This window comes from Orbicella faveolata, unplaced genomic scaffold (genome assembly GCF_042242905.1).
Source record: "Orbicella faveolata isolate gen_17 unplaced genomic scaffold, um_ofav_v1 contig_48, whole genome shotgun sequence".
NCBI classification, from domain to species: Eukaryota; Metazoa; Cnidaria; class Anthozoa; order Scleractinia; family Merulinidae; genus Orbicella; species Orbicella faveolata.
Genome location: NW_028301578.1, coordinates 12,386,806 through 12,398,619, shown reverse-complemented (window position 1 = coordinate 12,398,619; position 11,814 = coordinate 12,386,806). Strand labels below are relative to the sequence as shown.

Genomic DNA, 11,814 nt, shown 5'->3' with positions numbered 1-11,814 from the left:
TGACCAAGTTTGTTTCCTTTTTTTTCTTTGCAGTTTCTGAGGCAATGCTTGAAACTAATCAGAAATCGACCCTGTCACGCAATTTTTAAAATCTTGACACAACGTTTAAATCTTGCCCTAAATGAATTTTACAACTTTTGCCTTCATTTTTCTCGCAGCTGTGATAATTTAGTGGCCGCAGTCGGGCTGAGACGTCTCTCCCCCACTCCCCCTCCCCCCGCTTCCGACTGAATATATTAAGAGGGGTCCTGGACACTATTCCCAGCGGCAGAGGAAGAAACAAACATGGCGAATGGTTCTGTGGTGATGAAGTCCGTATTGGATGTTGACGGAAAGCCTTTTGATGTTGTCCTATCGGACACATCTTTGTCTTGGGGCCATGTTGGTATTGAGGAACACGGATTAGGTGAGAAATCTTGTAATAATGTAATCATAGCTGAAGCACACACCGGAAAAAGAATTTCCTAATACGAACCATGCATGCGATGCATTGCAAAATTGCATTTTAAAGGTTACAGCTAGGCTTTCTTATCAATACAAACTTTTCACGCTGTGCAAAAAAAGTGACAAGATTTTGGAGACATTGGTGCTAAATCTGAATAGTGGATGCGGAATGAACTCAAAGGATTTTCGAGATTTCCATTCAATTCAAGAGTACAGTATTTGTTTTGAATTTGTTTTGAAAAAAAAAAAAATCTTCCTGGTTTGAGATTGAATTTCAAATTGAATTTCAGTTCGTAGCTCGCCGTAATGATAGAAAAATTCTAGTGATCTTCAGGAAGTAACTGTCTAGGCCATCATTTGTTCATTTTCTCGAAAAAAAGAAAAGAATCTGATTGATTCATTTGATTGGTGATTGTTCCAGTCATTGATTCTCGGCCAAAAACTCAGTTCTAGATCTTCAAAGCAACTTTCAACAATCATAAGCTGTGGCCAAGCAACGATAAGGCAGGCTAAAAATTTGAGATTTTTGCTTAGCCAGGGACCCTTCATGGCATTATTATAATTATGTACATTTGAAGCCATTCAAAATATTCCAGACTGCTTCATCTGTAGCTGCAAACCAAGCATCAGCTTCATACTTGTGAAGAAACTATAATTTCAGCTTTTCAGTGATATGTGCGTGTAGTTCTTGACAGTACAGATCAAGCACATCAAGATCTGTATAGAAAAGACTGGCTTCGTGAATAAGGGATGAAGCAAACAGATTGGAAGTTGAGACAAATATTTTTTTATTTCCAACCAGCGAAGCACTGTACGTGTACCCTAACAGCAGAAGACTGATATTTTCCCAGTTTGGCATGGTCTCAAATAGTCTAGTTATTGATTTACTTTAGAAAATATTGGACAATGTATTCAACTGGAAATAAGATTGAGTGTATGATCTTCGATACAAACAGAGATATTGAGTACACTATTAACACTATAATACCTGCATGCATGTTATTTTTAGGATTATTTTTGATTTTTTAATTACATGTAGCTCATTCTCTTTTCCCAGGAAATGCATGCTTCAAGAGGTCATTGCCTTTGTCTGAGGTTTTTGCCGTCGTTCCTCATAAATTCAAGGCAAATCAATTGACAGAAGGAGAAATCGAGTTGACGTCACTGAAAAGTTCTTCATTCTGTGTTTACGCTGTAAAAAGAACAAGAAAACATAAATGGCGGGATAAAACATTTGTGTTTGATTGCGATGATACATCTTTGTGTCAGGAATGGATTGATAGCATCCAAAATATCCTTTCAGGTAAATAATTATAATTTACATCTGCAGAATGGTTAGGGAAACTGCATGCACTTATTCTGTACATGCTTATTTTTAAATAAAAATCCTCTTATAATAACAATATTCCCCTGGAACTGGAACAATGAGCCTTGTTGGTCAATTGAAAACGCATAAATTTACATATACACACATGTATTTTTAAATTGCGACAAGTGACAAGATGATAAAACATTGACAAAGAGGAAATTGAAACTGCTACATGTAATTAAAGCAGTGGAAAAGAAATAAGGATTCTTGTGAATCTTGTGAATCTCATGTTTGTGAAAGTTCAATAATGACCCCATGGATTGGTTTATCCAGAAACCCTCAGTGCCATGTAGGGCATAAATCTTGCATGTCTGCTTTTCTCGATTAAAAGCTATTGGCTAATAAGTGACCTGTAGTAGAAAGTTTGTTTTGGGGGCCGAGATAAACAAGCAAACTCTTTGTAAACAGATTGATTTATTTTATTTAATAGTTTTTCTGAAAACCTTCAGAACCTCTCAAGTTTAGCAAAAATTGCAGGCACACAGCAGACAACCAAGAAACTGGGGCTGTGGGTGCAAAAAGACCACAAAGTCCACCATATTGTGCTGAAACTATGGTGCCAGGGGAAGAGCAGTAAAACTGCCCAAAAAATAACATTTTAGAAACATTCTAACCTCAGAAAAGTCCCATGTAGAACAATATTTACTTAATATTTATTTTATTTTATTTAGTTGGTAAAGAAACCTGATCAATATGATCTGTTTAAGTTTTGAACCCTATCCCAGTGACCAACAGTCTGAGTGACTGTAGAGAGATTTAACTATTGTTAAGTTATTAAACAATATTCACCGTATGTCTTCTTAGGTTTTAACAGACCAAAAAGATTACTTGTTTTTATCAATCCGGTTGGAGGAAAAAAACTTGGTCGAAAAATATACACAGAACAGGTGCAACCCTTGTTTGAACTAGCAAACATAAAAGTTGATATCATTGGTGAGTATATGTTAAACATTTAATGAAAAGAAAACTTTGTTCAGTGTACTGCATTGTAGAGAATAACATAGTCACGAGGCTAGATAAACAGTGCAAGTATCTCAAGCTGCATGATGCATCCAAAACACAATTTGCTGCAATAAAAAAATGAATTATGAGATTAACTAAAGATATTTTCATATAAAGCCATGCTAGGCATAATTTGCTAGGTAAATTGTGGTAACTAAGTTCAAGGTTTGAGGATTAAATTAAAGTTTAAAGTGTAGTCAGCAGTCAAATTTTAGTCAGCATTCAATTTTTCTCTGTTTAATTTGGGTCCATTGTTTTAAGAACTACAATAAGTTTTAATTCTAATGTCAAACATCCAAGGTTGTTAATGATCACATTGTTTTGTTATCTTAGAATCAATGGATGCATTTTGCTATAATTGGTTTTACCGCTATTAATAATTATTTTTTATTGCCTTGACCCTGTTAATTAGAGCTTGAAAAAGCTTTAGATCCCCAGAATTTCCAGAATTATATTTATTGTTGGTGGTCATGAATGGGTTGTACAATTTCAGAAATTTAACAATTTGGAGTCCAGATTTTCCAGAAATGTTCTTTGGGCAGGAAATTCTCATACCATTTATCCCTGGTTTGAAGGTTCTAGCGTAATTTTTGTATTGATTAGACAGTACCCTCTAGCTTAAATTACCCATGATGAGAACTAAATATTGTCTTATATTTGTTCATAATTTTATGCACTGACCATTAATTTACTGCTCAAAGCAATTGCTAGTTACAGTATAATGTGTAGTTCCAGAAAGCATCCACACCTCCCCATCAAAGGGATTTTTTCCAAGACCCTCCATCCCTCTTGAAATTTGGCCTTACAGACCCTCTCCCCCCCCCCCCCCCCCCCCACTTACCCTAGGAAATTCCAATCCCTTCTGTGGCTGAAGTATGGATATTTTCTGGAACTGCACAATTTGAAGCTTAACGATTTATTTGCATCATGCAAGTGAGTCCTAAGAAAGTATCTGTTCAGTATTAAATTATGAGGTGACCGTAACTTCTCACAAAATTTCTACTGTTAGAAAAAAATGTTTTTCCCCTTCTTTTTCTGTATGTATTACAGTACTTGACTTAATATTAATCTTAGTACTTGGGCCTCTTTTGACTTTATTTGCCCAAATGTTAATGACCCAGAGGCAATTAAGGTGAATAATATTAACTTAATGCATTGACATTGAATAATGATAAATCTCAATAAAATTATCTTCTGGTTTTTAGATTATTTAGTTAATATAGTTATTTCTTGTAATTTACTAACAGAACTTTTCATTCCGTATTTTTGAACAAAATGTACCTTTTTTCTTCAGTTACTCAGAAAGCTAATCATGCAAGAGACTACCTTCTTGGAGAAGGTCTGGAGAAAATTGATGGGTATGAAAATGTGTACAGTACTAACTTAAATTCTAGAAACAACACATCATTAAATTACAATGTGTCTTTTGGAAACAGTCAAATTGAATTAATGTCTACTTAGTATAACTACAAATCAGGGAAGAAATGAAAACAAAAAAAGCCTCCACACTAATGCTCTGTTAATTATCTAATCCTTATTAATTATTTTGTCTTAGAAGAAGGGAAATGAGGCACAAGATTAATTACACTTTTGCATTTTTAGGGTGGTCTCTGTTGGTGGAGATGGTATGTTTCATGAAGTGTTAAATGGTCTTGTCATAAGAGCCCAGCAAGATGCTATGTTGGATTCAACATCACGCGACTTTCAGCCAGTACCTCTAAATATTCCCATAGGAATCATCCCAGCAGGTCAGTAGAACTAAGTTCTCTCTTTGTGGTATGCGCAGCATCATGTAGACAGATAATGATGTGTCCCGGACCACCTTATTGTAAAGACTTTGATCATCTCTGTTCGATTGGTTAGAGCATTTGCGGGGAGTTTGAAGTTTTTCGGACCAATTTGGAAACTTGCTCAAAATTTACAGCAAATGCTTGGAAAATGTACATTAAGATTATCTGCTTTCGGAATGTTTGGAATTGAATTGCATGTAATTAATTTACAATTAGATGTTTTGTCATCTCTCTCATTTAAGACAGGTGTTCTCTGTGAAGCCCAGCCCCTCAAGAGTTCAAAAGAATTAAGAGCAAACTGACAAATAGAATTCTTTGCGTCAGACTGTTTAATATGTACATGTAGATCTATTATCAATAACTGAAGTTATTATATGGCTGTGTCTCACAAGGACTGGGAACTACCGAATTCATGAAGTTGATTGGCTGAAATCGATATTGACTGTGGTCTAGATTTTCCCATCTAGACCGGCATCTAGACCGGTTTCATTTTGTGTTGAAACAGTAGCAAACTAAAAAATTATACAAAAATGTTCACCGTTTTCTTTTATTTTCTTCTCAATCATTTATGGAATTGCCAAAAAGCCTGATGACAAAAAAAAAAAAAAAAAAGAAAGAAAAAAAAAGTAAAGAGGACAAGCAAATTTCGGCAGGTTTAAGTTAAGCTTTTTTCCGTTTGCAAGCAAAATGTCAGCAAACCAGTTACATTAAACGAATTAAAGTTTTCTTCTTTGCCATATAACAAACATCTTATTAACCTAAGTTGGTCTGTATGGGAGAATCTTGACCTCGGTTGTGTGTACAGACCTCACTGCATTCAGTCTGTACTCACGACCTCGGTCAAGATTCTCCCATACAGACCTCCTGCTCAGTTAATAAGAGCTAAGTAATTTAACCAGTCAACATGCACAAATTAACCCCTCACTACATATTACATGTACATGTACATCAATGTACATCATGTACATGGTACATAATTTTTGCTATCTCCTCCATTTCTACAGGCTCAACAGATGCGATTGCTTTCTGCACAACAGGAAACAATGATCCCATAACATCAGCCCTTCACATCATTTTAGGTTAGTAAAAAGTTTAATTTCCACTCAGTCTCATTATCATTTAATTAATATCTAGCCCTTGTAGATAGTCTAGTAACTGAGGCGAATGGCTTGTTTACATGTCAGACTGACAGACAGGCGGTCAAATGGACTAACAGACTACCTGAAGAACAGCCAGCCAAACAGATAGACAGACAGACAGGTAGACAGACCCACAGACAGACAAACAGATGGATGGAGAGATGAAAGGATAGACTAACTGACTGACAGACGGACTGACTAACTGACTGAGCGACAGATTGATTGACTGACTGTTAGACTGATTGACTGACTGACTGACTGACTGACTGACTGTCTAACTGACTGAGCGACAGACTGACTGACTGATTAATCTCGGCACTGACTGATTGACTGACTGACTGACTGTCTGACTGATCTGGACACTGACACTCTCTTGTTTTAAATTCATTTTTAAGGTGACATTCAGCCTCTTGACGTCTGCTGTGTCAAGAAAAAGAATGAAGTGTTGCGTTACAATGTTGCCATGGCAGCATACGGATTTTTTGGTGACGTCATGCAGGATAGTGAAAAACTTCGCTGGATGGGACCTAAGCGTTATGACTTGTCTGGCTTTAAAAAGTTCATGTCAAACAGGTACAAAATTAACTACATGTATCTCTTTGAACTGTATGGTAAGTTATGATAACCTCAGGCAAAGAACAGGCTGCCTACAAATGACAGAACGTTCTTTGTACATGCAGCCAGCTTTCAGTGACTTGTGAAGCGCGTTGTCTACAAATTTGTAGCACTATTTAGGAAGCGTCCACGCTACGCTGGAGAAAAATGAAAGCGTAGCTTTATTATTACAGTTAGGCCCTGAGTTAGGCCTACCGTCCATGCACGCTAAGCCGTCACGAAAACGGAGCTTTTCGAAAACGCTCTTCAAACCGGATGAATTTGAAAACGCCGGCTTTTCCTTTCGAGTGGACAGAAAACATTTCGAAAACGGAGCTTTTCGAAAATGATGTGATTTCCCCTAGTGAGTTTTCCTCAAACACAAATCCAAAATGACCGGTGATTGTTGTGTTTTTAAATTCCTCCGGCGCAGTGTGCAAGAAAAACATCTGATGCGTTTTCAGAGCGAAATCTCCGTTTTCAAATTCCTCCGGCGTATTGTGGACGTGGTCTAATACTGCTCTCACGTACTTCATGCCGTACATTAAGTATTATTTGAATTCCCTTGTGTTGTTAACATTTGTTTGAAATCTGCGCAACCCTTTCAAGGTCGGCACACACGAGGGGACTAGTAACTACAACTAGTCCCCTGAAGAGTTTACACGAAGGGACTGGTCGCAGGGACTTGTCCCTTAGACTACGAGTAGACCCTCTTTCGCTTAGTCCGTCGTGCGTGACGCGAAAGAAAACCGCGAGAAAAAAAAACTGGCCACGCGAAATCCTGGGGCTGAGGAGCGCGCGAAAGGATTTCGTGCGGCCATTTTTTTCTCGCAGTTTTTCTCGCGTCACACCCGACGGACTAAGCCGCGAAAGAGGGACTACTCGTAGTCTACTTTCCCCACGAACAGTTCACACGAAACGTTTTGAGGAACAAGTCGCAGGGACTTGTCCCAAAAATTCAAACCAGTTTGAATTCGTGGGACCAGTCACAGGGACCAAATTTTAGCCCCTGCGACTAGATTTTGTGGTAAAAATGGCTAGTTCACACGATGGGACTTGTCCCCGCGACTAGTTGCAGGGACTACACTGTTGTCCTCTCGTGGGTGCCGACCTTTACTGCCACAAAGAACCTGCTTGTACATTTGCGAATCTACCCTCTTCTTGTTATGTAACAGGGGTTACGACGGAGTGGTAACATTTCTACCGGCTCCAGCTGTGGAGAACAGTCCTCAGGACAAGACCAGGTGCCGGTCTGGGTGAGTTAACAAAAGTGTGATGCATGTAACTTGATGATCTGATTGGTATAGAAACAAAGAAGGGGGAAACAAGACGTGACATCTTCATGCTTGAAGAATGAAGAACAACTTCGTTGGAGCACTAGTTACGACTTTTAAGCTTCCACCAGTTTTCAAGATAGACAATGTTAGTGTCTCTCGATCGAAATTATGTAAACATTTACTTTGTTATCCTAAGACTTTGAAAAAAGCGCTTCTTTCTCCCTCCATCTGTTATAGCATGTCTTAAAATGGGAAAGCGGCTGATTTTCTTTAAACGATGTTTTTATTTCATATAAGGTGCAATGTATGTAATGATGTTTGCGACTCCAGTCTACAACCAAGCTCTCGACAGTCCAGTGAAGGTTAGAGAATGTTATACCTCCAAACAACTTGCAATACTCCTAATATCTCAATCCTCTGTCGTTTTTGTCCATTTTGTTTGGTTTCAACTCAAATGCCATGGAAACTCACCTTTCTTGAGTTTATCCGATCAACCAGTCGGACTTCAATGCGGTGCTGTTTACAGCAGCTGAAATACATGTATTCAAATTTGTCTTCCGTCATTTCGTCTCAATCTTTACTAATCTCAGCAATCCTTGTTACTTTTCGGTTTGTTGTTACTAGTTTAGTGTTTGGTTTTTTTTTTTTCTTACCTTAGTGAATTATTATTTTTAGGTTTTTTTTATCTGAAATTAGTTTTGTACCGCTCAAAAAATCCTCGTCGTAAATATCATTTCAGGTTGGCATTCCATCAAAGGGCGCTTCATCAGTGTGATCGGAGCGAACATCTCCTGCGCATGCGCCAAGAGTCCTGAAGGTCTGTCGCCCAGTGCGCACCTGGCGGACGGTTGTTTGGACCTGATTCTTGTTAAACACACGTCACGGCTGCAGTACCTCAGACACATGATTAGACTTTCGTCTAAAGCTGATCAGGTCAGAAGCCATAATAACCTTACTGTTACATACGTTTCATAACAACATCATCATAGGAGAATATCGGTTACAGTCAGACTTATTATTTCTTGGAGGCCATCCGAAAGAGACGTCGAATACTCGAATCAAAAACTTTGGCAAAGGTAAAATCTGTATCGGGCCAAGTTGTCCCATACCGCCGAAGCTTTGCCCGTGTGTGTTTTTTGCATTCGGGACTCGTGTGAAAAGAGCTCTAGTCGCAAGGCTTTCAGCTTAGTGGTTTTCTTCCAACTAAGAATAAAAAACTTGTCTGATAACCTGTATCCAGGTACTTACTTGCTCTTATCACTTTCCTTCTCCTCATTTGCACAGTTTAACTTTGACTTCGTGGAAGTTCATCGCGTTCGCGAATTCTATTTCCGACCCCTTGCTGAAGAGAGCGAGCTTGAGAACGAGACTGACGGTATCGAGGAGACTGGTGCGAGAGAAGATGACGAAGAGCGGCTGGCTGCCAAAACGTCATCATCTACGTCACGACCTCGTGCCAGGAGCATATGGAACGTTGATGGGGAGTTGGTAACACATCCCGCCATTCACATCAAGTACGAATTGTTGCTTGTTTAATTAAATTACGTAGGGCTTACAATATACTGTGCGCCTGTGCCACTTATAATACAAAAGTGCTCAAAGTTCTGAAAAATGTTAGGGGTCTTTTTTTCGTTTACCAAGGGACCCCACTTCTACAGCATAATAAACAGTACCTCATGAAAGTAGTGCTCAATTTCTTTCATTTTATTGGTTACACACTAGGGTTTGATCCACAGACTTAAAAGTTAGAACCACCTTGGACAGCATAATAAACAGTACCACATGAAAGTACTGCTCAATAGCTTTCATTTGAATGGTCACACACTAGGGGTTTCATTCACAGACTAGGTTTAACAACCTTGTACAGCATAATAAACAATACCACGTGAAAGCACTGCTCAATGGCTTTCACATGGATGTTCGCGCTTGCAATTAGTTGCAAACTATAGTGTTTCCTCTTTAGACTCAAGTACAAGCGCTTTTAAGACGACTTTTTTTCCTTTTTATACCATTTATATGTTGATGTGGAATTTGTTTACCTGTTTAGTCATTGTTCTAGTTTTTATAATCCTTTATTTTTCAGGGTCCACCGCCAACTGATTCGTCTCTTCGCCCGAGGAATTGAGGAATGCGAAGACACTCCCTCTTGTACAGTTTGCAAAAGACGATAGATTTAGTTTGCATTTCAGAATTATTTTTAGCAATTCTATGCGTATTAGTCTATTAGAGGTTTTGTGACCGAGGTTAGACCTGGACAGATCTTTGTCAATTCGACTTAGGTTCTCTTGATGTAAAGCCTTAATTTGTTAATTACAAATCAATATCAATTTTCATAAGAGTTTTTCAACCAAATTAAGCTCAAGAAAGATCTCTATAAATACATGCTACAAAAAAGTAAATATTACAATTCCCACTCGAAAATAACATAGCTAGTCGAGTCGGGAGAGACAACAGTTTATAATTACATGTAATGGACACGCTGAACGGGAAAATCTTTTGTGGTTGTTTAATCAACGTGTCAAAACTCACGTTTCCGAGCGTCGCAGACGGGACCCTTTTTGATACGTCTTTCCTTCGTACTAAGTATATGGATATGGAAGTTCTGACCTTTACGACTCAGTGACTGGGCGATCCTGACGTTACGGACGGGGCTAAGTGGAATATAAGATTAGGTTATTATAAGATTGAGATAATTCACATTGCCTCACGAATATTCGTTCTTGTTTGCCTATAATGTGCAGCCAAGAAGTACCTCGCTGCTTTAACCAAAGTATTTAATCACCAAGAACCAAGCATTTTTGTTTTGTAATTTTATTCACCTCATTCTATTTCCTAAATCCAATTGAATAATTAATGATTTTGTAAGATTCCAAACAATTATGCAATGCGCGTCAGTGTCAGACGCGTTTCCGCTGTTGGGCTCGTGGAGGGCTTACTCTCTGGCTGACACAAACTGTTGGTTGAAAATATCATCAGAAACTCTGCGGTTATGAGTTTTATTTAATTTTATAAAGGAAATTATATTATTGGGCTTGTACTGGGACAAAGTATAGCAAATTGGCTTACTTAACTCTAAAATCATCGCCCGTCAAAAGTGCTCCATTAAGGTATAGTGGCAAATGCGAGTGTTAGTAAGTTAAAGTTTTTCTCGCCCGTGCCTCTCGATTCTTCGTAACCGGTTAAGCCTGGGCACTATTTCCGTTCTTAGGCCCCGCCGACCGTAAGAATCAAGTGTCCCTGGAGAGGAAGATGCCCTCGGATTAAAACTCGACAAGAGGGACTTTTTTTGTCAACATCGATCGGTATTTGTAGAACCACAGAAATTCCACACAAGCTTATTTGTGGATATTTAATAGCTCAAAATTAGCAACAACAACAAAAAAAATACCATGGATACACATTTTATTATTTTTTGGCTTAGCAATAACAACTACAAAGCTTAAATAGTTTGTCAGTATGTAAGGTAAACAGGTCAAATGTTGGCTGTCAAGTTATCTTTGTTTGGCAGCTCTTTTAACATATTTTGCGCTGCCATCTGTGAATTTCGACCAGCTTTGGCCATGGGCCAGCTGTGATGTCAACATCAAAGAAGTCAACAGAAATGATTTCTATTTAGTTCTCGTTTTGTTTTTAGGTTTTCTTCTGGTGTTACAAGAATTATGTGAGAATCAACTTAAATTTCTGCCTATCACAAAATCTAGCGATAAAATACGCCTATTTGAAGTGCGAAATAAACGGAAATTTGGCATATCTTAAGAAAAAAAACCCATAGATTTTTTTTTTCCTTTGGAGGGAAAGGGTTATTGTGTTTTTCTTTTCAATTGCAAATTGGCCCTCTAAATTAACCACAACTCAAGTGGGAGTAAGGAGTCTTACTTAAATTTCCTATTTTTAAAACTGCTTTGCGTGAAAAAATAAATTACTATGAAATGCTAGAACGTCAGTTTTGACCAACGGAATATATAAGTAGAATTCTAGTTTGGACATCTCTTGTCAGGAATTTAATGATGAAAAAATAAAAGAAAGACATGGTTGTGTAATGTCACATCTGTTTGGACATCTTTGATTCTGTTTATCCGTTTTTCTTTTTGTTACTTTCATCGTTTATCGTTTCAATTGCTGCATCTTTTACTTTTACGACCAAGGGTGGTTGGCGTTAAAAGATAACCTTTCAAGATCGCAACCAAATGTTTATTCCA

General features: G+C 38.0%; 1 protein-coding gene across 1 annotated transcript; it reads left to right on the top strand.

Moving 5' to 3' along the window:
- Positions 1–125: 125 nt before the first annotated feature.
- Positions 126–11,660, top strand: LOC110039644 (ceramide kinase-like). The gene is made up of 12 exons (XM_020744775.2): positions 126–406; positions 1,502–1,747; positions 2,618–2,746; positions 4,110–4,173; positions 4,418–4,563; positions 5,610–5,684; positions 6,140–6,317; positions 7,514–7,594; positions 7,913–7,977; positions 8,355–8,548; positions 8,900–9,129; positions 9,699–11,660. The coding sequence occupies exons 1-12, from the start codon at positions 286–288 to the stop codon at positions 9,784–9,786; spliced, it is 1,617 nt and encodes a 538-aa protein (XP_020600434.2). The 5' UTR covers positions 126–285; the 3' UTR covers positions 9,787–11,660.
- Positions 11,661–11,814: the final 154 nt, after the last annotated feature.